At 39.0% G+C, this 27,907-nt stretch overlaps 1 protein-coding gene and 1 long non-coding RNA gene across 3 annotated transcripts; one reads left to right on the top strand and one right to left on the bottom strand.

Annotated features, from left to right (window-relative positions):
- On the top strand, positions 1-27,186 carry itgb2 (integrin, beta 2). 2 transcript variants are annotated; one of them, XM_088415313.1, is made up of 16 exons: positions 1-58; positions 3,630-3,690; positions 4,604-4,701; positions 8,441-8,642; positions 10,431-10,601; positions 10,696-10,934; positions 12,320-12,478; positions 12,888-12,983; positions 13,074-13,163; positions 13,270-13,407; positions 16,473-16,663; positions 18,312-18,544; positions 21,499-21,718; positions 21,802-22,016; positions 23,185-23,351; positions 26,541-27,186. In XM_088415313.1, the coding sequence occupies exons 2-16, from the start codon at positions 3,633-3,635 to the stop codon at positions 26,604-26,606; spliced, it is 2,343 nt and encodes a 780-aa protein (XP_088271439.1). In that variant the 5' UTR covers positions 1-58; positions 3,630-3,632; the 3' UTR covers positions 26,607-27,186. The 2 variants fall into 2 exon arrangements, 1 of the variants encoding a protein (XP_088271439.1); XR_015865647.1 differs by lacking the exons at positions 21,802-22,016; positions 23,185-23,351; positions 26,541-27,186 and adding an exon at positions 18,952-19,919 and having other exon boundaries at positions 21,499-21,640.
- Positions 18,136-20,261, bottom strand: LOC148423219 (uncharacterized). Its single transcript, XR_015865648.1, has 3 exons — positions 19,748-20,261; positions 19,438-19,614; positions 18,136-19,292 (listed from the first exon to the last, which is right to left on the bottom strand). It is a non-coding gene; the product is annotated as an uncharacterized LOC148423219 (long non-coding RNA).
- Positions 27,187-27,907: the final 721 nt, after the last annotated feature.

Genomic DNA, 27,907 nt, shown 5'->3' with positions numbered 1-27,907 from the left:
GTCAAGCTGTCTTCAGCATAACAGTCACGCAGAGGCAGCAGGCATCTTCCTCATTCTTGTAAGTTAGAATTTGTTTTATGGTAAATTATTACCGAAATCTAATTGTTATTCAATCATGTGAGTGTTTTTAGGTTTCATATATACAGGTAACGAATAAAAGCAACATGCTGTTGACTAACTTGCTGAGGAATGAGATTTGCATTTATTTAGTTTGGTTAAATAAATATACCACTACAATATTAAAACACTTGTTATGGCTTTGGAGTATGAACACAGTTGAAAGAATTTCCGCATTGGAATTTTACGCTTAGATAAAATACTCAGTAAAATTAGTAAGACATCTGTTGCATGACCTCAAGCTTAACCAAGTAATACGGCATAGTTGTTTTTTTGTTTTGTTTTGTTTTTTTGACAAATAGCATGTATGGTAATTCATAACTACTGAAAGTGGAAGTATTTAATCAAAAAGCACAATATTTAACTTTAAAAACGTTGCAGTTGAATGATTACAAAACATGACCGAACAAGAAAAAGCTTAAGCATACTTTTTAGTAGTCTGAGAAATGGAAACCAATGTTTTTTCCTGTATTTTAAAATTGACATTAACAGTCAATTGATGGGGAAAAATAGAAACGAAAACTGTACATAAAGAGTTTAACCACAAAACAACACAAGACTTCTCTGCTTTGGGAGGTTGGTAAAATTTGCATCCATTCTCTATAGCCACTTTCTTCAGGCAGTCGACAGTGGACACCCTGAGCTGGTTGCTAGAAGAAACATTTATATTTTAGGGGATTATTGGCTGGTTTCCTAAACGTTTAAATTTTAGAGGTTATTGTTTGATGTGCCAGTATCCTAATGGGAAAGAACTCTAAGTGGCTGCTTTTCTGAGTAAAATGCACATTAAGTTGTTGTAGTATGCATGCCGTTCTCATCACTCATGTGGTTGTCATACTTCCTGCCTGGCAGTATTTCATCTAACTTTGAGTTACAGATCAAAAGACCGAAAGTATCTTCCTTATTCTTGCAATGTACAATTTTGGTGTTTCCAAATCTGACTTACACTTATGCAAAAAGCGAGCAGACATTTCTTGTTTTCTATGAGGAAGTTGATTGAATTAACTGGAACTTGTGGTGAAATATGACTAAAAATAGAAATAAACATTATTGTAAAATACATTTACTCAGTAATGGATAGCAGATGGATTAGGACGGATTTGCAGGCTAAAACAAACAATAAAGTAGTATAATTGTCCAGGTAGTTAGACATATTTCAGGCTGATGTATACATTTACAGTAGAGTATATTACTGACGGTTTGCTAGGAACTTGTAGCAGTGCACAAACAGTATGAAGAGCACTATCCTAACTTTGTATGCAGGATACTTATGTATCAACAAACAAATAGGAAAGCATTCATCTTAATTTATAATGATAATAATAATTTATAATTCAAAATAAGATCTTTTTAAGGATTATAGACATATCTTTCAGGGAAAGTTCTTTATCTTCTTTTTTGCTATGTTGGGACTCCACTGCACCAGTGGTGGTTCATGCGTGAATGACTACCAAACACAACCAAACAGCCCAAACAGATTATATGTTTGCCCTGTTAATCCGTCCATGCATTTTCTAGAGCTGCTTATCCTCACAACGGTTGCAGGCTTACTGGTGCCTATCCCAGTGGGCTTCGGACAGTATTTGGGGAACACCCTGAACTGTTACAACCAATTGCACGGCACACAGAGATGAGCAACCGTTCACGCACCCAATCATACCTAAGGATAATTTAGTATGTCCAAAAGACCTGCCGTGCATGTTGTTGGAGTGTGGGAGGAAGCGTGGCGGAAGAGTGCAAGGAGAAAACCCACGCGGGTTCAGTAAGAACATGCAAACTCCACACAGGAAGGCCGGAGCACGGTGGATTTGAACTCGGGTCCCTGAACTATGAGGTGGACGTGCTAACCAGTGGCCTGTTAATATTTAGTAATGCAGTATTTATTATTATTATTATTATTATTATTATTATTATTATTATTATTATTATTATGAGGTGGCTTGTTAATATTTAGTAATACAGTATTTATTATTATTATTATTATTATTTTTTTTTTTTTATAATTATGAGGTGGGCATACCATTGGTACTGGCAAAAACTCTCTTAGTCTGTCACTGACATACCACCGAATTATAAATAACCTTGTCTAAAATGACAGATTAAGCTTGATGGGGTATTTGGTTTTGTTTGCTGTTTTTGTCCGTAGACCATCACACTAAGCGGCAAGTTAACAAGCTGATATCATGTGCAAGAAACCTACAGTACAAGCAAGCAATGGGGTCGTCTCATTTATTCAATTACATGTTCTTAGGTGCTTGCTCCATGTTCCTCCCCGTGGGTTACATGCTTTTACCTTCCACAAAAATTTCCACTAGAGTGAAAAGATTGACAAAGGACCAGAGGTGGTAGAATTGTTTTTGGAATACATTACGTTACGTCACGATACGTTTGGGTCTGCAGGATCTGACCAGCATCCCCTCCACCTCTCTTCACCCCAGTGTCCAAAACATGCAACCAGAAATACGATGACATAGCCACAGCGTTGAGTTGAGCTTTTGTTTTAATTTTCCAGTAGTTTGACAGTTCTTCAAAAACTTGTATTCCTTTCATGAGTCACTGGCAATGAGTTTCATTAAGTACATTGTGATTTGTATTAGACTATAGCGATAGCCAGAAAATAAGTTTTTTGTAAACAATAATGTAAATCCTGAATGACATTAGATTAACTCATGTTTCAATTCTAGCCACAAAAAAGAGGCTATCGTGGTTGCTTTAATTTAGTTTAACAATGTGTTTACGTCCTTATTGTATTTTAATTTAACTTTTTAAATGAATGATTTCAACTTATATTAGTCAATAATCGAATAATTTAATGTTTATGTATAAATTGAAAGTGTCACTAGCAGAATAATATATTTAGAACTGTACAAAAACTAACCCACTTGAGAGTTAATTCAACACAGTATGTCGGCCACCATTCTGCCGTTCTGACAGCAGACAGATGATCTTTTCATTGAATCAAAACAAGAAATTTGCAAACATCTCTTTTTATTTTGTAAAATATTTCCCGAACCAACAACTGAATCAGTTTAAAAAGTTCGTTGAGTATAAAATCAGTCCATTTCATTTATTGAAAAAAAATTGTTAAGAGGTATTTTTATCATGGCGCAAAACCACTGCCATTCATTCTTCCATTCATTTATTGAAAAAAAATTGTTAAGAGGTATTTTTATCATGGCGCAAAACCACCGCCATTCATTCTTCCATTCTCTGTCTGAATCATTTATATTCATTAGGATTGCAGGCTTACTAGAGCCTGTGTCCATGTCTTGTGTGTGAAGAGACAGGCTACAGTCGCAAGGTAATTCGCAGGGCACATGTAGGCAAACAACCGTTAGTGTTCACTCTAACAATCACAAATATGGAGTGTTAGATTACTCGACTTGGAATGCAGGAGGAAACCAGTGGTCTCTTGTCAATCCTAGGGGACATGTAGGTCAACTCACTCACATGCATAGCTACGATATGCAGTTTATTTGTTTGGACAATAATTCAGTTTATGTTTTTGACAGAACATGAATCATCATTTGCCATTTGTCTTCCTGTCTGTCTTGCTGTCAGTAGCTCCAAATGGTAAGTTTAAACTTGATTTTAGAAATATGAAGATGGTGAATGGAGTGAAAAAGACATTCCCTTCTGTGAAGGATGTGTGGAAGGCAAGTTGGCTAAAAAACATTCAAGTCAATTTGAGGAATCCATTCCAAACCAAAATAGAAGACCTGTAATGGAATAGTTGAGTGGTATTTAATTATGTGCTCAGTTTAGTCAACATTACCCTAAAACAAAACACAACACCCGAACCATAACAAGAAGGGACTGCAGCTGGGATGGGACCCCCTTCCAGGCTGCTATGGTTGCCGAAAGTTAAAATAGCACATTGTGCCATATTAAACAATAAGTGTTCTTTATGAAGGTGACATGATGCAGATGGAATCCTTCAGGTAAGGTCCTCCTCAATCAGGCCCTGTCAGTCCATCTCCACAGTAATACTACCTTCATCAAGACTCAGTATAGCGTCCCTAAACAGGTTCCGATGATTAGTGGGGTGAATAATCCACATCGCTGTTTTACAGTGGTTTGTTCCCAGAGATGGGTTGAATCAGTAAGAAGGGCCTCCTTTTGCGTGGATTTGACATTTCTAATGGCATGTACACGTGGGTATCATCAACATAGCAATAAAGATGGTATATTTATGTGTAATATCACCAAGTGGAAGCATTTAGATGGTAAAGCATTGAGGGCCAAGTACTGACCCGCATGGACTGTCCACATAGCGTTATAAAATTCATGGGGCAAAGAAATTTGGGTACTTCTGGCCTAGTGGGTATGCCATGAAGTCTTTTTTTGTGATGTGAAATATGTGCCTTGGCTCAATAAAGGTTGGGAACTATGGTCTTATTTTTTTATGACTTCCTTCATACAGTTTACCTCCAAAGGGATATTTGTCATGTAGAAGTATGTTTTTTTAATGTCTTTTTATTTGTAGGTTTGTGTCAAAAAGAAGAGGTTTGCTTTAAGTCCATTGTAAACTCCTGCAATGACTGTATTCGATCCGGGCCGTACTGCGCTTGGTGTCAACAACTGGTATGTTTTAAGCACAATCTGTAATTTTTCCATTTGATTATTTGATCTTCTAGGTGAGCTGATTTTAGGCTGAATCTGTCTGACAGAGGAGGGATATTTAAGGAAATATACACACTACAAACTTGAGAAACTGAAAATGTGGTAATTGCAGATGTATTTCACCCCCCACTTGCCACGCCGATCATAAATACCATTATTATATATACAAATTGAATAAGTGTGCCTAAAACTATTTCCTTTTTACCAGTGACACAAGGAACAAAACAATATATTAAAAAATAAAAAAACTTTCAAGAACTGCTGACTATTTTTTTACTGCATTTGTACAGGTTGAAGGATTGTCGAAGCAGAAACAAACTCAAGTACTGTACATCAAAGTGCCATAAAAAAAAGATGCCAATCCTTATTTTATCACAATTACACTTCACATGGTAAAACCAAATCCTTTTCCCTGGGGTCATCCACATTCCCCCCTGGCATTGCCCCCCCCCCCCCCCCCCCCCCCCCCCACCAGAGCAAAACTCATTGCACTTGCACTGCTCTATGTTCCGTGGTCGCTGTCCTTCACCGCATATGCAAGAAATGGGTTTGACAATGGAGTGCTTTGCTCTGCCAAATGCGGTGTGGAAAGTGCTTACTAGAATTTAGTGTTATTCAGCATGTCCTCATAGTAGAACCTTTCTTGGTTTCTGTCACAATCCTTCATAAAGACTCCATCTGGAAGTCCAAGTCAAAGATTTGAGGTTATAACCTTTCTTAGCATGTCACAATACATTAAAATTAGCCAAAGGGATTGTTTTGGCAAACCAGCAGAGTTTGTATGCAAACCCCCTTCCAATGCACCTGGTTCAAATGATCAAGAAGGGCTCCCGAAGACCAGATTTGGAGACCCCTGAACTAGTTTATTAATGCCAGGATGCAGATAGATAGGAAGATGCAGGTCTCAACAACTATACAGCCTTATTCAGGGGTAGGAGCTTTAGAGCCGGATTCTGGTTGTTTTCAATGTCTCCTCTTCCCATCACACCTGATTCTGCTGATCAGCTCATTTGCAACCACTGCAGGAGCCTGATAACTACCCTGATCAGACTCGGCCCAGCCCGATGAATTAACTTGATTTGCTGGCCCAACCCGATGTTTTTTTTTTTTTTTTTTGAGGACTGACGACTCAGAGTGTGTGGCACACTTTTTTTGAGGACTCAGAGTGTGTGGCACACTCATGCTTGTCTTTTCAATTTCCCTGTCTTTCGTTTATTCGTATCTTCTTGCTGCTCCATATAGGAATAGCAGGTCAAAAATATGTAATGCATGCCTAGGGAAAATTAAAAAGACGGCGGCACCGTGCATTCGCCTGAGCTTGACTCTTCACTCATACCATTTCATGTTTGTTGTTTAAATTTTCCTGACTTTATTTGTAACTTCTTGCTGCTCCTTATCGGAATAGCAGGTCAAAAATATGTAATGGATGCCAAAGGAAAATTGAAAAGACGGCAGCACCGCGCGTTCACCTGCACTTGACTTTTCACTCGTACCATTTCATGTTTGTCGTTTAAATTTTCCTGACTTTGGTTTATTCGTAACTTCTTGCTGCTCCATATTGGAATAGTAGGTCAAAAATATGCAATGCATGGCGAGGGAAAATTAAAAAGACGGCGGCAACGAGCATTCACCTGCGCTTGACTCTTCACCCATACTGTTTCATGTTTGTCGTTTAAATTTTCCTGACTTTCGTTTATTCGTAACTTCTTGCTGCTCCATATTGGAATAGTAGGTCAAAAATATGCAACGCATGCTGAGGGAAAATTAAAAAGACGGCGGCACCGAGCATTCACCTGCGCTTGACACTTCACTCATACCGTTTCATGTTTGTCGTTTAAATTTTCCTGACTTTCGTTTATTCGTAACTTCTTGCTTTAGCCCTTGCTTTTAATGCTGCAGAACTAGCGTCCGAATGATTGAGAGCGGATAGACTGAACCTGGGAGCCTGCGTTACTGGCATCATCTTTGCTCTTCATGTCGTCTGCGACGTCCTGCTTTTCAGACCGTAGGCTCATGATCAGTATGCTGAATCCTCGTGGTTAGGCCCGCTGCGCTGCTTGTCCTTTTACTATGTCGTCCTCACTTCGAAGCATCGGGTTTTTTGCCAGCTAGATGGCTGGATAACGACGTTTCAGACAACCAGACTTTCTTTCCTTTTGGTCTGCTTTATTTGAACGATGGTCTTTAACCATTACCCTCTTTAGGTCGCCGTAAAACTAGAAAAATAAAACACGTAATCAGCTAAAGATACATAGCATCTCTCGAGCTCACAAGTTGCACAACGAGAAAATACTCTTATTTTCAATGTCTCCAACGATAAACAAAACAAATGAACAGTGTCAAAATTTTTACAACTTGTGTACTTATGGACAATTCTCGTCCAAGGCAAAACAAAATAAGATCAGCAATCCAGAACATTAACCTGTCTTCCTTGTGTGTGGCCACATTGGATAACTCACGTCTACTGAGAAAAGCAATATTTCGAAGTTACCAGAAGAGGGTGCTCTAATTAAGTCTATGTACAAATCTAAAACAACAAAGGTGGTACTTCACTTCCGAAGGGCAGAATAATTCATGCTAATTATATGTAGAACTGTACACTGACCTGAACCCAAATAGCACCCAAATACCAGGGGTCAACTGTAAATATATTGTTGAAAAGTAAAAATAAATAAATACTGTAAATACATAATAAAATTAAACTTCCTTTAACTTCTTTTTGGGTCCTCCATGTATCACGATATATATTTTTTTTTCTTAAGTTTCATGAAACAAATGCAAATTTTCTATGATATTGTTTCCACTTGTTCATATATACACATTTTGTATTTAACAGAACAATTGAATTCAATGAAAGAATAATATCCAGAGGAAGAAAAATGCCCCAATCCAAATCTGTGGTTGTACAACATTATGAATTGCAAAGATTTGAAACTGAATAAAATGGTGCTGTATATTATTAGCATAGATTGTTTTTTAACCTATATAGTGTTATTTTACCTGTCCAGCCAGGTTGAGGATAGATTTTTCTCCATACCGCCTGTTCGTTAAAATGAGTTTGACACCCCTGCTCTATATGGTTTCAAGTCAAGCCAAAGTATTTATTTTCTTGTGCACATTGTAGAAAAACTTTTCTCTGTACATTGAAATTCTTACTTTGCTGTCCATACAAATTGAGGTTTTTATTAAATGTAATTATTATAACATGGAAAAGGTATTTAAAATATTCCTAAAACTTAAAGTTTATTTTAACCGAGAGCAACACAACTATATTATATGAGAAAAATATAGGAAAATATTTCTTTAGGAAAATATTTAAATTTCTTCAGATTTGTTGATAGTAGTGTTCAATTGCACTTAAAAATGAGTTATGCTGTGATTTGACTTGTCTGGCCCATTTGACATAAAATTATATTGTTTGTGATCCCTTAACAAGAATGAATTTGATGTCTATAGACTGCATTAACACCAATAATTGTCATGAAATATTGATTGAATTTAGTCTCAATATAATTCCTATAATTGTAATTTTTAATTATACATGTAAATATAATCAAAGCACTGAATCATGGTGTTCTTTGATTGTGATGGGTCGTAGAGGTGTGCTATTGTCTTGTTTTTGCAGTTGATGTGCATATACAAAAATATGAAGTGAAAAAAAGTTGTTCTAATTCTTTTATTTTATTTTTCATCTTAAAAGAATTTCACCAAAGCAGGTGAGCAAGAGTCAGCCCGCTGCGAAACCCCTGCTAAACTGATTGAAAGAGGCTGCGAGGAAATAGAAATTATCAGTCCTGCGAGCAGTCAACAGATAGACGAGAATGAACCTTTGTCCACATCATTCAATATGCAGGAGCCCATTCAGCTAAGGCCACAGAAGATTAGTCTAAGATTGCGACCTGGTAAGTTTGATTTCGGATTTGTCAAAGTAAAAGTCTGTCATATGTCTTTCTCCAAAATAATTAATTTTTAATGTCATGACTACCATTTCATAATCACATAGCTTCTGACCATACTATTCAGTTTAACAATGGCTCACAATGAATTTGTTCTCACATTGTTTGCTAATTGAAATAAGTAAACTGAAGGTTTTTCCCATTAAAAGGTGTGGAATAGAATTCATCCAGTTCAGCCTTGAATTTACCTTTACGCATTAATAGCAGGGTCCCTGACCAATGTGCACTGTAGAAATGCAAAGCCAGGGTTCTCCATTTGCTTTTATTCTTTAATTGTACCAAAAAACAGACAGATTTTGGACCACAATTTGTATGTTTGACACCACTGATCTATACAGTACTGTATGGTAACCAGAGGTGGGCACTTAGTTAGCACCGACCCACTGTCCGTCACCGATGGACGCCCGTTTTGCCGACAGACTGATGGTAATAATGAAAAAAAAAGAAAAAAGAAATGAAAATGTCACAATTGCTATTTTCATCCGTCATTGCAAACGCAGATAGATGTTACATCAAACGTCTGTCCGTCAGACATCCCTCAGCCCGCCATGCCCCTTTTTCCTTACTGAAGAATATTTCAGCTAACCTGCAAATTTACAGTATCTGCTCTATTGCTTCATCTTTGTAGTACAAATTTCAATCAGTCTGCAGTCATTGTGACAATAGTCACTTAATAGCACCAGCAAGCAAGGGAGGAATATGTCCAGTTGAGTGAATAAACTGGACTGGTTCAATTCACCACTTGTGATTCACAGTTATTACACAGCTGAATTTACCAGAGATTTATTTGTAGTTGCTTCCTTTCCCAGTCCTGGTTTAAAAAAAACAAACTCATGATGTACACAGTCCTGCCGACCAAAAATTAAAAGTAACGTTTAGAATTAAGCAGAGATTTTTCTGTGTTATTTTACTTTTCACATATATTTTACATGGAGAAATTGCTTGGTGATAATTCACTGTAAGGCGGTCACTCTTTCAAGTAACCAATGAAGGCAGAACAAATGAGCATTCTTTCTCTAATCGGCTCTTGGCCATGAAATGCAAGATAGAAGTTTTTTTAATTCCCTAATTGAAGACATTTTTTTTGTAAATTCAACCTCAGGCGTTTGGGCAAAACTACACTGACAGGCTGATGGAACGACGATTACAATTTCATCTGGCTTGAAAAAAATGACAGTGACGATGATGGAAAGGGGGTAGGGCTCTGACAAATGTCGGATCAGCAAAAAAAATTAAGTTGCCCACCCCTGATATTAACATGTCCAAAATATTGTTTCATATTTGAAAAATCTTTTTTTTTTTAAACATTTTTAATATTTTTAGCATGCATTCACATTTTAGTAAGATGTCATCAGAATTTGTGGGTAGTTCAATGAAAAAGGGGGCCACATTTGGAAAAGTAAGAAAGAATGGTCTTTGGGACGGCTACTTCCCGAACCCCAGCCAATGCTGAACTTCGCCCAAAAGAGTTCACCAGACATCGTTGGAACTGCTACACTTTCAAGCATTTTCAAACGGCACAATCACTTGCACCTTTCACTCTCTTGTGCACCATACTGAATGGTAATTTACAGCCAAAAAAAAAAAGTATTTCTTTGAAAAAATTTGGCATACATAAGACAAAGCACAACTGTGTTCCATGAGGATCATGTGATTCTTTGCAAACTACATCATATCTGTAAATGTTTGTTTTGTGCTTCCATTTGTTTTCTTTTTTTGTTTTTATCTGCACAGGGGTTTCAACCACATTTTCAGTCTCGTTTAAAAGAGTTCAGGGCTATCCAGTGGATCTCTACTACCTGATGGACTTGTCTTTCTCAATGAGGGATGACTTAGAAAATGTCAAAGAACTTGGACAAGATCTCTTAGCAGCTCTCAGGAAAATTACCGAACATGCTCAAATTGGTACTGTTACAATATTACCTCCTCAATAATCTTGTAGACGGACAATTCAAGAAGAAACATAAGTATGGGACTAATATCATTTCTATACCTTTAGGGTTTGGTGCCTTTGTTGATAAGACAGTCCTTCCGTACACCAACACCAACAAGAACAAACTGCAAAAGCCATGTGATGAGAATCACCAGTGTCAAGCTACCTTTGGCTACCGGCATGTGCTTAGTATGACGCCAAGGATTGATGAGTTCAAAGAGAAAGTAAGAGAGCAGTTGATTTCTGGGAATTTGGATTCTCCTGAAGGGAGTCTTGATGCAATGATGCAAGCTGCTGTTTGTGGGGTAAGAGCTCACGCATTATAATCGACTAATATTATCACAAGACATTCTGTCTTATCTTATAAAGCAATGAATGACAGGCTGGAAAAAAATGTTCACGAACCTATGAGTGAGCGATAGTCAGGTTTTAATTTGTTTTAGTCTAATAGAAGTACATGCTGATGAATTCCTCTTCGCTTTCCTTTGTCCAAGTAGCCATGTCATCAATTTGCGTACGACGTTGAAGATGTAAGTAGAAAATAAAACATGTGCGTGCGTTCTTCCCAGAGACTCCTCTTCCATGTTTGCTTCTGCCCTCGTTTCATCCTGTGCACTGATTCGCTAGTTTAATTTACCACTCAGAAGTTAATGGTTCCGACGAGCTGACCCGAGTCAACATGCTGAATCGGCCCAAAGCCTCTTCCCGACCCCCCGCCAGCAACACTGACTTTCTGATGGTGTTTTGCTAATCACTACAGAACATCAAGCTGATGATGCACGACGTGTTCCAACTTCCGACATCGAATTGATGTGTATGGGCCGTTTGGGAGCTCTGCGTGAGCTCTCGTTTTTTTTTTGTCAGCGTTTTGGGTGCAATATTTGCCGGAGCAGAGGAGTATGTGCTCATTGCACATTCAGAGGAATGTGTGTGGATTGATACGGACTTTGATGGGACTCATGGTAGTGAAGTCGGCACCGTGCGACTGTCACCGTGACGCTCATGCAGTCATCCATGGGGGGCTGTTTGCGTCATCCAGTACTTGTTGGAACACGGCCGAGCCGAAGATGGAAGCAAGTTGGGAACGTGTTGCAACTCGGTCAACTGCGCGGTGCAGGGCTTGATTGGCGGCAAAATTGTCATGCACAGTGTGGGGATGTGTGTTTCAGCGATCTGGATAGGATTTGAGAACTTTACTTTTGTTTATATGTTTGTATGTATGTTTGTAAATAGCCAATGTACTGTATGTATATCGCTCACCAACGGTCGCTACAGCTGTTTGTTTACTTTCAATATGGCATCATAAATGCTGTGATATTGACATCTCTGATCCACTTAGTAAATGAAAGAAAACTTTGAATCGCATTGTATCGTAACATATTGTGTTGTATTGCATTGCATTGCATTATACTGTACTGTGTTGTTGTAAGTCAAGCTATAGGATGGTAGCAGCTCTTAGCTCTTCAAATCCCCAATTCCGTTGGACACCTGTAAAATGACAATAAAGGCACCGTATTCTATTCTATTCAAATAATTTTCTTAGCAGTGCCAGGAAAACCTGGTTTGCTGTAGTGCCCTAACTATATTAAAGTGAGGTAGGAAAACAATGAGACAGAGTTAAATTGAAAGTAGTTTTGAATGTAATATTGTGTTTTAATTAAAAAGGGTTTAAAATATGTGTTGTTGTTAGAACAAAATAGGTTGGAGGAACAGTAGCACTCGACTGCTTGTGTTGGCAACCGATGATGGATTCCACATGGCTGGAGATGGAAAATTGGCCGGTATTCTGGAACCAAATGATGAACAATGCCACATGAAATACAATCTTTATACTAAAAGCAATGACATGGTATGTGTGGGCACACTTGGGGATGGGCATTCAAAAACAGGGTCTATATAAATGGAGTGCATGAAATAAGTTTGTATTTATAGTGCATATAAAGTTTTTTTTTTCAATAAAATATTTTGTGTTGGTATTTCAAAAGGTTGTAGTGTGAAAATGGCTAGCAATTAAGGGATACTGCAAAAAGTTGTTTGGTGCATTATTGCTACTTTGGCACTTAAAGTGTTAACCATCAGTTTTTGAAATTGTAGTAACAAGAAGAAGATATATATTTGTATTTATATATGTTTTGTTTTTGTTTTTATTTGCTTTGGAGCAACAAGTGTTAAAATGTCAAAATTTAATTGCAAGATGACCAAAATGCAGTAACTTGTGTGTGAACAGTTTAAATTTGTTTAATCATATTAATGTGAAGGATTACCCATCTGTTGGACAAGTCGCCAAGCAGTTGGAAAAAGAAAATATTCAGCCCATATTTGCTGTGACAAACGATGTGGAAAACATGTACAAGGTAAAATAATCAATGTATTTATAATATGTAGTCGTTGTTGTTGGGAAGTGCGTTGAATGATTTTTGATGGTATACTTAATTTTACCATAGCAACTCTCCAAAATGATCCCAAAATCTGAAGTGGAGGTTCTGTCAAGAGATTCCAGAAATGTTGTTCAAGTGATTGAAAGGGCATACAATGTAAGTCTTGAATGACTGTTTGTGTTTTTCCTGAAAAGAAACCAAGTCTTGATTTTATTTCTGTACTTGAAATTTGCAGTATCTCTCAATTCAATTTTATTTCTAGAGATTATCCTCGAAAGTTACTCTAACTCATGATATGCTCCCTGAAAATGTGAGGGTTGTCTACACTCCACGCTGTAATGATCCAAAACAAGAAGGGGACAACAAAGGAGTTTGTGACAGCGTTCATGTGGGACAAGAGGTCAGTTCTTTGTGTTGTTCTAAATGTTACTTGTATTAAATAAATACAACATAACATAATGGTACCATACTGAAAAGGGTGGTACTTGCACTGTACCCTATGTTGCAGCTAAGTCAGTAAGTAGGAAGGTGGAAAGCAGTTTAGTATTTACAGTGCTGTGAAAAAGTATTTGCCTCACCTGATTTCTATTTTTTGCATATTTATCACTTGCAAAGATGTGTTTTCATCAAACCAATTTTAATATAACACAGAAACAGCAAAAATTTCTAAAATGCAGTTTTGAAATGATTTATTTACCGGTGGGGGGATACAAACGTATCTGACCCTATTTGAAAAAGTACTTTTGGAGGCAACAAGTAATCACACATTTGCGATAAATGGTGAATGGTGATGGATCTTTCACACACTGTGGTGGAGTGTTAGACCACTCTTCTTTGCAGAATTTTTTCTTAATTTTGTTCTTTTTTATATATTCTGCGGTGAACTTGTTGGTGTGTTTCGGGTCATTGTCCTGCTGCATGATGCAAGAACACTCAAAAGGAGTTGGACCCAACAAAGTAATGGCTGCATATTCTCCTTCAGGATTTTCTAGTAAACAGTAGAATTCATTTGACCGTCAATCACAGCAAGTTGTCCTGGTCTTGCATAAGCAAAGTATAGGGCTGCTTTGCGGTCACACCGAAAGCGATCGAGGCGGACAGGTTTCAATTGTAATCAATGTAGTTCACGCGACCGGGCGCAATGGAGCTTCGGGTGACACAATGGATGCGATGGCGCAACGTGCGTCGCGAATTTACGCGTACTGCAAGAAGTTAAAAATTTACTTTTGTTGACAAAAGTTAAAAATTTTAAACTTCTCGCGTCACGCCTAATTACGCTCGCGTCACTCCATTGGTCCATCACGTCGCCTGACGCTCCATCTCGCCCTGTCACGCGGACTACATTGACTACAATACAAAACTGTACGCTTTGAAGCCTCAAATAGCGTTTGGTGTGGACCATCACACTGCCACCACCTGTCATAATGGAATTATGTACATTTTACCAAATGCTGTGCCAGTTTTATATCAGATGTGATGGGTTGCACACCTTCCAAACAGTTCACCTGTCCACAGAATGTTTTTCCAAACGTTTTGAGGATCCTCAAGTTGTTTATTGGCAAAGGGGAGGCGAGCATTTGTGTTCCTTTGTGACACAGTGGTTTTCACCTGGGAACCTTCCTATGGATGCCATTTTTGGCCAGTGTCTTTCTTATAAGCAGGCGTGCACATAACTGTTTTTGTGGGTTACTCACATGAGTACCAGGACGTAGTGTTTGGTACTCATCCTCTCTTTCATGCAAATGTCTTCATCAATGTCATTCTCTTTGCCACTCCCACATTAAGCGCACTGTCTGTGTGCACACAGCAACTTTTTATTCAAACCGGTGTCCTCGAAAGGTTTCATAAGTCCATCAGTTATGGTTTGCGTGGTTTGCTTGGGACCTGGATTAAAAAATCAAGAGAAGTCAGTGGTAAATTCTCTGTCACTGTAGAGTGATAACATAAGTGATCTCATTCATACCATCACGAGAATGATACACATGTGTGTATTGTACAGATATATATCAGTGGCAGTCAATACACATTACTGGGCGTTGCATCACCTTAATCGTGTACAACACAGGCTATTTTCCGGGGCATTCAAACATCAATAAACCCGCACCAGCTATTGTCACTATATGTAATACTGTCAAAAGTTAAAAATAAGAGGGAATTTCGAATTTTTGGTCCACAATGTTTTATTAAGTCAAGTCCAGGCAAGCTTTAACAAGATTGTACGCTAAATTACAAATCACAGGGGTGGGCAATTATTTTTCACCATAGGCCAAATAAGAAACAGAAAATATTGTGGAGGGCCGGGCCAAAATTTTTAATTACTCCAGTTATCATTTTTATTTCTATGTTGAACTAAGTGAATGGCATTGTTTACAGAAGCTGATAAATGTCATGTTTAATTTGAGGCTTTATAGCTGGCCTAACTGTCTCATACTCATAGTCTGATTGGCTATTGCATCTGTCTATGTGTCTATGTGCCCGTTCACTCACAGTGCAATGACACTTGCAATTATTGATTGTGAAGGCCTCAGGCAGATTCCATACAGCCTGGCAACACACGTTAGCTGAATTCTGACTGGATAAAAACTCCAAAACCTAAAACTACAATACTGGAAGGAGTTTAACCAAATGGAAATAATATAACAGGAAGAGAACAAAATATGAATATTATTTTATTTCATTTTTTTCTGCTTGCCTCTCAGCGGATTTTGGGGGGGAGGAGTGAAGCACAACCACATTGTTCAATTTTTTGCAGCAGCTGTGGGCTGCCTATTGTGATGAACTTCTTTAATGCTTGAAGTGGTTCTGGCTCAGCCGTGTTTCTGGTATCTGGACAATGCTCGTTGGTGTTGAAAATGAAGACCTCTTGGACTCAGGCATCTTGGTTGGAAAAATATTTTTATTCTATAGTTTCATACTGCTGATGTTAAAAGCAGACTCTCATGAAGTCAAGATTGCAAGCGAGCACATGGTGCTTTGATCTCTTCTTAAAAAGACTTCTAACATTTGTCTTCCTATCCCACTCAAATTTCTTGTCTTAGTCCACCTCTGCCAAATTTGGTGCCTGGCTACTGGTTTAACTGTCAGGTGGGGTCAGGGGTGCAGTAACCCCCAGCCCCCAGGGCTGCCACAGGAGGAATGCATTTTGTTCTCTGTTATCTGATGTTGAAGTTACACTGACAAAAAATACCCCAAATGAGATTTTAGCAAACCCCTAAAGAAATCAAGAAAAAGTAAAGGCTCAGTATTCACATCCCAAAATACACTACACTACTTTAATGCTTCACAAAATCATCTTGATCCAAAAAATGACATACTGGTCCTGATTTCATTTGATCATGTTGGAATGATAGGTCAAGTGTCCCACACAGAAAATGAAAATGAAAAAAAAAGTATCTGAAATGAAATGAGTCACTGACACAACTTAAGGCTCTTTTCTAAGAATGTTTCTTAAAAATATCCCCACAGATTTCTTTTGATGTAACAGTAACAGCAGACTCATGCATGGATAACAAGACATTCTCTATCAGACCACTTGGTATAAAAGACACACTGACAGTGACCTTATCTACAAACTGTGAATGTCAGTGTCAAGATCGACGTGACAGTGGCCAACAGTATTGTAACGGCAAAGGAAGAATAAGCTGTGGTATTTGCAGGTAAGCTGTGTCCTTTAATGTATCATTTATTTATTTGTTTTTGTAGACTCTGATCTCTTCCTTTTCAATGTCAGTACTGACCGACTGTAAATTCTGCCGGAGATGGGAATGAAGCGCTTCCTGACAAGGGATTCTGCCAGATGTTACCAGCAGACCTAAACGTATCGTGAGGGTCTGACTGGCGTCCCTCCTCCACGATTGGAGCCAACACACCACTAGGTGGTTATCAGTTGACTGCTCCGCCCCTCTCTTCACCTCCAAAACATGCCGCCGCAAAGTCGATCATCGAACTGTGGCCTAGGGTGCCTTGGTGCCAAGTGCACATCTGGGCGCCATTATGCTTGAACATGGTGTTTGTTACAATCCATGACGAGCACAGAAGACTAACAACGAAACATTGCTCGGGTTCTGTCATGCCCCTCCAGGTCTCCTTCTTATTACCCACGTGAGCATTGAAGTCCCCCAGCAGAATGAGGGAGTGCCCGCAGGGTGTGCTGTAGAGCGCACCCTCCAGGGATTCCAAAAAGGGGAGGTACTCTGAGCTGGTGATTGGTGCATAGTCACAAACCACAGTCAGGTCCCGTCCCCCCACGCGGAGGCGGAGGGAGGCTATCCTCTTGTCCACCGGGGTAAACCCCAATGTACAGGCGCCTAGCTGGGGGGCCAGAGAGGTGACATTCCATGACCCAAGAGCTACCTTATGTTGCCGGTATTGGTGTGCCAGGGTCCCCTCCCTTAGCTGCCACCCAGCTCTCTGCGCACACGACCTCTTTGGTTTCGGTGGGGCAAATGATAGCAGCTAGCCTACATCATCTTTGTTGTGTTTAATGTACTGTTTAACATGAGTTTTTGTATGCTTCATCTTGATACACGTTGACTGGAACTATTTATGGACTATTATTAATAGCAATTGTACAGTGAAACTTAGTGTTAGCTTACCTTGTCATTATTGCTAGTGGCGACAGGGATCTTGCTTCTGAAATGCTGGCAAATCCACTGTGGAAAGCAGCAGCATATCTTCTACATATGACATACTCTGCCAGAAGTCTCCTAACCTTTTGAGGTAGAAGTGGCATCCCTGAGCAAGAGAATGCTAATTTTGCTTGCCTTGTTTTATCCCCACTCTCAATCCTCGATGTGTTTTCTTTTCGCTAACTTCACTTTACTATGGTTCCGCTCTAAATGGTATGTCAAATTACTGGTTCTATTTGGCGAAGTAGACAGCTCTTTAGGTGTCATGCCGAAAGTGCACCTAATTACTATATTCTTTTTGTCTTTATCTCTGACGAACTGAAAGTAATTTGCTCATGTCCATCTTGTGTACGTATTGTCCATATTCAACCTGTCGTCTGCTGCTGCCACACTCAACTTTGCTGTAGTAGGTACTAATAACAGAAAGTAAACATTTTGCCCTGGACTTTTCCAATCTCATGTGTTTTTGGCAAATTTGGTGGAAAAAAAAAAACTACTCTGATTTGTATCGAGTAAAATATTACTATTTTTGTGTGTGTAATGCATTACATTACCGCATTACAGGAAGTTATTCTCGTAAAACTAATGTGTTTCTGTCCATGAGCATTAATCAAATTAATTGAACTTAAAAATCTATGCATCTTTTGGGGAGTTAATACTTTCTCTCATTCTTAAGTTGCAGTCAAGGCTCTGTTGGTCAGTTCTGTGAGTGCTCCGTTGGCAACAAAGATGAACAGACCCTGAGAGGATCGTGCCTGAGCCCAAGTGGTGCCGAATGTGAAAGTCATGGAGATTGTGTGTGTGGCAGATGCCAGTGTCACACAACAGCAAGTGGAGGCAGCTACTATGGTGACTTCTGTGAATGTGATGACGAACACTGTGAGAAGTTCCAGAATAAATTATGTGGAGGTATGTTTATCCATTTTACTGTATATAAAATTTGGGTTCATAGTGGGGCTATCAGTGACATGTAGTCAGAGGCTTAAAAGGCCTGCTCTGAGGGTTTCAAGCACCATCAGAAGCACAATCTACATTTTCAACTTTTTTGTTACTTGTGTTTTTTCTCTATCAGACTTTAACTTTGATGTGCTGCATTCCACATATTGAGGGATTTTTTCCAGGCTTACTGTATGCTATGCCCTCGTTGGGGCATAGCCGAAGTCTCGTTTTTCGAGTATTTCTCTTTTCTCGACTAGGATCTCAGAGAACTGCCTCCCGACTGTCTTGTCTTGTTTTATTTGTTTATCATTGTCTCTGTTTGTTTTTCAGACAGTTTAAGTCAGTTAAGTCAATCTTGTTGCATTGTACTTGTGCAGGTGCAATGACAATAGACAGCTTCTCGTTGTCCATCCGTCCATCCATCCATCCATCCATCCATCCATCCATCCATCCATCCATCCATCCATCATCTGTACCCCGCTCATCCTCACTAGGGTCACAATGGCTTGCTGGTCCTTATCCCAGCTGTCTTCGGGCAGCAGGCGGGAGACACCCTGATCTGGTTCAAGATTCAAGGGGAGGGGAGTGGATCCGGAAAGGAGAGCATTGCTGAGAACTTTCACTTTTCCGGAATGCAGCAGAGCCAATATTTTCTCCGACAGCACCTTTCTTCTTCTTTTTTTACACTGCGTGTCCCTCGCTTTAGGGCAATATTCGCCTGCCAAAAAAAAAAAGTTTCAATGTCACAATAAAATGGCCGATACCGTGCAAAATACTGTGCTGTCAGTGCTGCACTATCGTTAGCTTAGCACAGTAACTACAATTCAACAGCTGTTAAAAAAGGAAGCAAACGCTGCACATACCAGTCGTCCCAAGTTCTCCCTTCCGCCTTTCTCCAAGCCAGGGGAGTGCTCTTGCTTGGCTCCGTTTTCGTATTGAAAGCTCATCTGTCTGGCCGTGTTGGGTAGCTCTGGTGAGAGGAAAGCAGCCGCCGTGATTCATTCCTGTGTGAGCCGTTGAACGTTCCTGAAGCTGATTGGCTGATGAGACGCGGCACGCGACAAAAGTTCAAATTTTTTAACTTCTCAGTTCAAGTGTATGGAGTTTATCTGTCAGTTTGTGAAGGATGAGTGTGTTGAATGCTTAGCTCTAATTGACGAAGCGCATTCTTACCTATGTGTCCTTGCAGTCTAAGAGCATGAGCGCTGCGTGGATGGTGGTGTTGACTACATCATCCGTGGATTGGTTCTGACAATATGGAACTTGAAGAGGGTCCACGGTGTTCGGGATGGGCTTTTTGATATCAGTCATGACAATCCTCTCAAAGCACTTCATCGTGATTGAGGTGAGCGCTATGGGACGGTAGTCATGTAGGCAGGTCACAGTGACTTGCTTGGGGACAGGCACTATGGTGGTGGCCTAAGCAGGTGGGAACAGAAGCTTTCCGTTTTTGTTCTTGCCCACCTATTGCTGATTAAACATGGGCAACTACGCATACTTTCTGCCTGAGTCTCTCTGCACCTGGGTCCTCCATCCCCACAATCATGCCGGCATTTCTCCCCACCACGCCTCCCCGTGACAGTAATGTGTTGAAGTCCTTCTCACATGTGTCGAAGCACAGCGGTGTAGTAATAATCATCCAGCTTCTGCCTGTACTGTCTCTTGGCGTCTCTAATGGCTCTACTCAGGTCATTTACTTACCGGGGGAGCCTGCTTAAGAAGTTGTCTACAAGTCAGATACAGGACTATTGAGATGTGGTCAGCTCTTCCAAAATTAGGTCTTGGGACAGCCTAGTTAGCACCTTTCATGATGCTGCAGACTTGGTCCAGAATGTTGGTTTCCCTCATAGGAAAGCTTACGTGCTGATGGTACTAAGGAAGAACAGTGCTGAGGTTGCAGTGGTTGAATTCCTCCGCAGTAATGAATACATCTCTTGATCTCATGTCTGCTGATGACGTCATGCAGCCGGCCTAGCGCTCATGTGGTGTTAGCTTGTGGTCTTATGTAAATAGCTGTTACAAACACAGCGCTAAAGTCACGAGGCAGGTAGATGGGCCTGCATTTCACTATCAGCAGTTCAATATCTGGAGTAAATTGTCCGAGCACCATCATTTATTCAAATAAACAGACGCCACCACCTCTGTGTTTACCGAATGCTAATGTCTGGTTTGTTCGGTAAACAGTGTGTGTTTCCAGCTTGATCACCGAGTCTGATGTAGCCATCCTCTATCTGCCAGTAAAGTCAAAACACATCACTCTTTGATCTTACCATGAATGCTAGTATGGGTTCTCAGCTCGCCTATATCATTCCCGAGTGAGCGGCAGGCTAGGTACCGGTGACCTGGTAGCCCTAGCTTTTAGCCTGTGTGGAGGCCTCCCTTTGACTCGTTTCCGCCTTAGCCACTTAATTTGCCAGCTGCTCAGTTTGCCTGAAGCCGGGGCTGCTGCGTTGTCTCGGCATAACAGAAAGCCGAAGTCCCCGAGGCTAAATGAAAGTTTGAGATAAACTTTACCAATGTTGAGAAGTGCCTCTCTACTGTAGATTATGGATGCTCATGAATGACATATGTTCAAGACAGACAATAAGGCAAAAATAAATAAAAAGCGTCTGCGATGGGGGCGTTGCCCGCCAATTGTTGGCTTCTTATTGTCATTCCTTATTTGTTCTCAAAAATCCATCATTCCATTTTCTAAAGCCGCGTATCCTCACAAGGGTCGCAGGCTTGCAGGTGCCTATCCCACCTGGCTTCGGGCAGTAGGCAGGGGACACCCTCAACTGGTTGCTAGCCAACCAGGGCACACAGAGACAAACTCACCCAATCACACCTAAGGACAATTTATGATGTCCTGTTCTCAAACATCTATTTCAAAATACAAACTGTTCAAAATAACCCCTTTCATTTTTATTCCTTGCAACTGACAGGAAATGGGAAGTGCAACTGCGGCAAATGTGAATGCTACCCAGGCTTTGATGGCTCTGTATGTCAGTGTACAGTATCAGAGGAGGGGTGTCGTACCCCGAATAATACCATTTGCTATGGCAGAGGGAATTGCAAGTGTAATCGTTGTGAGTGTAAAAATGGATATCAACGTCCTCATTGTCAGACGTGCCTTGGTTGCCCAGATGCCTGTCAAGTTAAATTGTAAGTAATATAAATCATACAGCAAAGTTAACGTTATTGACTTAAATGGAGCCTAATCACATTTTCATTTCATTTAATTTCAGAGATTGCATTGAATGCCTTGGCTTTGAATCTGGTCCTTTAAAAAAAAACTGCAGTCTGGCCTGCAGTGACAGCATTTTGCATGAAATGGTAGATCAATTCACTATTTCAAGCATGCTCTGCCAACAAAGGGATACGACTGGTTGTTGGATCAAATTTAAGCTGGATCAACTATTTGGAGATGATAAGTACAGAGCTGAAATTCTGAAACAGAGAGGTAAGCTTCCATGTAATTACATACATTTATTTAATCTATGATTGTCATAGTGCTGTATAATATTCAGGTCAACTGTACGTCAAAGGTTTTTTTTAATATTCTGCAAAGAAATGTAAGGCTTGGAATATATATATATATATATATATATATATATATATATATATATATATATATATATATATATATATATATATATATATATATATATATATATATATATATATATATTTTTTGGGAAGTAGTTTTGTGAACCGTTGACTTAAATTGTAGAGCAAATTTATGATTGTGAAGAACATTTTTTGTAGGTTAGTCCCAGGGACCTGAAACAAGGGTTTCTAAACAATAATAATATGACGTTGTTAACGTTATTGTTGGTAAATGTCTGGTGCCTGGGCCTGCATCCTTGGGACACGAAAGGATAACGTGAATCCCCCTTCCCTTGGGCTCACCACCTGTGGGAGGGGCCAAAGGGGTCGGTGTGTAGAGAGCTGGGCGGCAGCCAAGGAGGGACTCCCTCGTTCTACAGGTGGACTTCAATGCTCACGTGGGCAATGACAGCAATGAGTCCTGGAGGAGTGTGATTGGGAAGAAAGGCCCCGCGATCTGAACCTGAACGCTTCTTTGTTATCGGACTTCTGTCCATGGATTGTCCATAATGATCAACGTTCAAACATAAGGACGTTCAAATGTGCACTTGGCACCAGGACACTAGAGGCCGCAGTTCCATGATTGACTTTGCGGTCATATCTTCGTATTTGTGGCCCCATGGCCTAGCAGCTAGGCCATGAGTTTTCAAGTCATTGACAAAAAAAGCTAGGCCCTAGCTTTTTTTTTGTCAATGACTTGAAAACTTGATTTAAAATTATGTTAATGTTTTTTTTTTTTTTTAGAACAGAGCTTTAGTACGATCCCACCTCGTAAAATGTGACAATGGGTTAATTGCACTGGAAACCTTTCATCAAGTCACTGTCAATTGACTAACTAGCAATTGCTCGAGCTGTGTGAACAATTCACACAGTTGTATTAGTTGTACCAGCAAGTATTGATGCTGCATTGCTTTTTCAAATAAGCATAGTCCAACTTAAATGTCTTCGAAAATATATATTTTTTTTATACACGGTTGGGTACATTCTTCATGTAAAACCTATTCTCATATGCTTTGCTTCAGATTGTCCAGAATCACCCAGTGTTGTGGCTATCATTGGAGGTTCCATTGCATCGGTGGCTCTCATTGGCATCTTGTTGTTAATGCTGGTTAAGTTGCTTATCTACATGAAGGATCTGAAAGAGTTCAGGAAGTTTGAAAATGAAAAGAAGAAATCCAAATGGGCTGAGGTGAGACAGTTTATTCTTTACATTTTAAATTCCATTCAATCACAGTTCCACTAATGGGCTTTGAATAGGATATTAAAAACACAAGCTTCCTTTCTTCCTTCCTTCCGTCCTTCCTTCCATCCATCCATCCATCCATCCATCCATCCATCCATCCATCCATCCATCCATCCATCCATCCATCCATCCATCCATTTTCCCAAGGACTCCATTGCTAATGTTTGACAAAACAAAACACAAAAATCATTTAAGCCAAATATACGCCCCCTTTTTATTCAGCAACAGATTAAATTTGACAAGTATATTTGTTACTTTTCAGCTATACTGTAGTTTAGAAAATAAAAAAATTGCACGCCTTCTTATAACAAACTGAGTCAATTTCCCCCAAACAAGTTGCTGCCAATTTAGTTAAGAACAGCACTATAAAAAAAAAGGCCGCTTTAGCGTTGCTGGCTTCATCCTCGTTAGCAAGCAGTTGTTGTTACAAAACGCATTTTTAAAAATATATAAACTCACTGCCAAAGACATATTTTTACACAGCTTTTGTGAGTTTAGGCATTCAATCCTAGTTATTTGTTTATTTATTTAGCCATGTATGCAGGACAGAAAAATAAATTGATATTTATTTTTGAGAGTTTTTTTTTCCAAGGGATCCAAAATTATTGAATGAAAACAGGTCTCAATTGACTCATTTTGTACCACCCTCCTTCAGTCACAAAATTTTTTAAAACATTTAATTAAAAAAATTAAATACGTGGGATAGAAGTTCTGGAAAAAACAAACACACATAAAAATACACATGAATTGATTGCTTTATTGAAAAGTCATGAATACTTTCACATCTAATGTAAAACAAAATTAAATCAACACAAATATCTATATCTATATATATATATATATATATATATATATATATATATATATATATATATATATATATATATATATATATATGTATATATATATATATATATATATATATATATTATTTCACAGACCCCCTGTAATCAGGCCAAGGGGACTCCACTTTGAAAACCACTCAGTATCATTTTGTCATCCAACAATTGCTAGGCAAATTGAGGTTATGATTCTCGATTACGAATTTTATTTTAGTTAGTTTTTTTTTTTCAAGTTGCTGACCAGTTATTTTAGAAAAATCATATTAACTTCTCTGTTCCTTAATTTCATAACCAGTAACTATAATATTATCATGAAAGCTTTGTTTTAAAACCTTAAGAAAATACAATAACCCAATTGCTTAAACTAAGCATGCTACCGTTCACCGTTGGATGGGCTAAACTAGTGTTTTTTTTTTTTTTCCATGGGACCTGAAGCAACGTTTTTTTTTCCAAACAATATTATTAAAATACATTAATGACGTTATTATATAGTTATTAATGGTTAATGCATCAATGGCCTTTGTTTCTGTCTGAGTTTAAAATGTCCGATTGCTTCTGAACATATTATATGTCTCTTTCTCAAGTTGGCAGCAATGTGCAGACAGAAATGGACAGAGTAGGGAGAGTTTATTGATGAAAATATCCGGAATGATGGTGTTGAATGCTGAGCTTCAATTGATGAATAGCATCCTCACTTATCATATTTCTCCGTGTACAAGTTGCCCTTGTGCATAAGTCGACCCCCCCTTTCACCCCTTTTTTTCAATTTGGGTGAATTTTACAAAAATGTGAATGTAAATCCACCCCTGACTTTAGTGGTTTCATATCTCATGGCTATCCAATTAAAACACATTGTGTGTGTTATTAAAATGACGAAATTACGGCTTTTAGAAGCATTTCTTTATCGTATATCGAATTACCTCCTGTTATGGTGGGGAGGAGGTGAGGCGGAAATGAGTCAAGTGCGAGGCAATGTACACGCGCATGCGTAGATGCAAATGCTGAAACTAATGTTGCAACAATAAAACAATTTGTAGTTCTAATGCTTTACTTTTTGACACAGTTGAATGTGAATCCTAAAAGCCCTCAAAGTTATCATCACCATCTGACTCGGCCAAATAGCTCTTTTCATTTAAATCCCGGACGCCCTCCCCTTCCTGCTCATCATTTGCACAAACATCCTTGTTACGCTTCCACAGGTTGGACCCGGTTTTGTTTGAAATGCAGATCACCCATTTGCTGATCATCTTACTTGGGACGTTCTTTACCCAAATGACAACTGTTGTGAGAAAAGAGCGTGGAAGGTTGCCCTTCACTGCGTCTCACCCCACCTGCAGGCATCTTTACTTGTTCAAGCACACATTCAAGGACTGAAGGAGACAGACAAGTCAGTCCATATTTTCCTTTTAATAATGTGTCAAAGTCTGCCGGAAAAAATGATTCATGCAACATTGTCATTGACAACAAAGAGGCAATACGGCGGTACTTGACGAAAGTGCATTTGAAAGTGCAAACACGCTAAAACAGATACATAACTATATCATGTATATCGAATTAATGTTATTCAAACACGGATATGTGGAGAAAATTGGTCAGTTTTGAGTTATGTGGGTATAAGTTGACCTTTCCCAATACGGGGGTTGAAAATAAGGGGAAAAAAAACTCGATTTGTACACGGAGAATTATGGTAGTTACCCCGGGGATCCAAGTGGCTCAGCGCAGTGTTAAGCGGTATGGCAATGTAGCGGTTTGCTCTATGTGCAAAATGATGAGGGTCTAAGTGTTGGAAAACGGAATAGAACGGAACAGAAAATGAGAAAAAATAAAAATGAAGTGTCCTATTACTCAAGGACTCGTTTCACAAAGACTCTTTTCAGTTGCCGAAATCCTCTCATACATGCGACTAACATGATTGCTTTACACAACTACTCATTCTTCTTCATTCTTCCTTCATCCATTCTTCTTCTGCCAGGCTCACTCGGAATCGAAATTTAGCACCGACATTAAAATTCGGAACGATTCCAGGAGAACCAGAATAAAAATCCCGGGTCCACCTGATTGACAACTCTTAGTACCTAACTCTATATTCATTTCATTTCACTATTGTATGTTACTTTTTGTTGGCTGATTATAAACAATAAGATTGACATCTGTGATGGTAAGGTCAAAAAATGTGGTACAAGGTCAAAGGGTGTGAATACTATTTCAAGTCTATTATTTGTGACGTTCTGTCAGGATTAGCCACATTGGTCCGTGTGCACCCGGTTTAACATTGTCACTTCTCTGTTAACAGGCAGACAATCCACTCTTCCAGAACGCCACCACTACTGTGACCAATCCAACATTTACTGGAGAATGAAAATGAGCCCCCTTAAGGCAGTGCTTCTCAAGTGTGTTTTGCAAAGCACTCCCTCGGAAAGAGAGCCCCCCCCCAAAAGGCAATGTAAAGCACAGTTATACAGGTTAAAGGTTTGTCTAAGCAGACAAAAAAAAAACAAGTGCATTAAAAGTGCCTGGAAAAAAAAGGTGCCAATCTTTATTTTATCACAATTATTCTCCTTTTACCCGGGGTCACCCCCCCTCCCCCCCTCCCCCTTCCCCTCGGCATTGCCTCGCGCACCCCCAAGGAAGACTGCCTCACTATTTGAAAAGGACTGCCTGAAGGCAACACAAAATGTTGCATCAAATGAAAAATTTCTTCTGTCACAAGAAAACGCAGCAAATCTCTTGTGTCTTTAACTAAAGTATCCCTGTTTTAAAATCTATTACTGTAATTCTCCAAATAAAAAGACACACCGATATATACGACACACCCTTAATTTTCAGGTCAAATTCTGGTATTTTCTATGTTACTGTGTATAAAACGCACCAACAGTTTGTCATCACTGTAATAACTATAGCAAAACAAAATAAATCTGATCTTTGTAAATTCTTCATATTTTCTTTTGTTCATATCCACAAATTATACATGTGTTGCGGGTTTAATTAGGTGTGTTTCAGAATTGTGAGCGGTAAGTGCTCAGTGTAACCTGTAATTTAGTAATATTCCTGTGCGTGAATAAGGATGGACTCAGACGTTGGTTCAGTCTGCTCGCTTCTTTTATGGAAAATAATACCGTAACGACCTCAGTTAATATGAGTTGCTGTTAGCTGCAACAGGCACTAGTTGCTAGCACCCACCTGACCCTCTTGCTCGTACCGATCTTTGTTATCGTTCATAGGATTCACCCAAATTTTAGGCCTTCTTTTTTGGAACACAAACAAACAAAAAAACTGCATTTTATTACTTGGGGAATTATGGTAATTTCCGAAAATAACATTTTGTTAACAGAGGAAGTCATGTTGACCAAGTGAATATAGATATTGCAATTTTAGAATTGTCTGCCATTAATTTGACAAACTATCTCCGGTGAATGTTTTTTCATATTTGAAATCATTGAACCGCTCCATCCATTTCATATTTATTTTGAAATCATATTTGAATACATACTTTTTAATTGCTAAATTTTTCCAAATTTTCATTTGGAATAAATTAAATGATTGTAAATTTCAAAAACTTGCAAATGATTGTTTTCTGCATGACTAACAGTATGTTTAAAATATAATCATAGGTCTAGTCATCATTGTGGTCATTGTGTTATCATTAGAAGTCAAAATTTT

The sequence above is a fragment of the Hippichthys cyanospilos genome, chromosome 5 (genome assembly GCF_059441005.1).
Source record: "Hippichthys cyanospilos isolate Australia breed blue-spotted pipefish chromosome 5, RoL_Hcya_1.0, whole genome shotgun sequence".
In the NCBI taxonomy this organism is placed as follows: Eukaryota; Metazoa; Chordata; class Actinopteri; order Syngnathiformes; family Syngnathidae; genus Hippichthys; species Hippichthys cyanospilos.
This window is presented reverse-complemented; position numbering and strand designations above follow the sequence as displayed.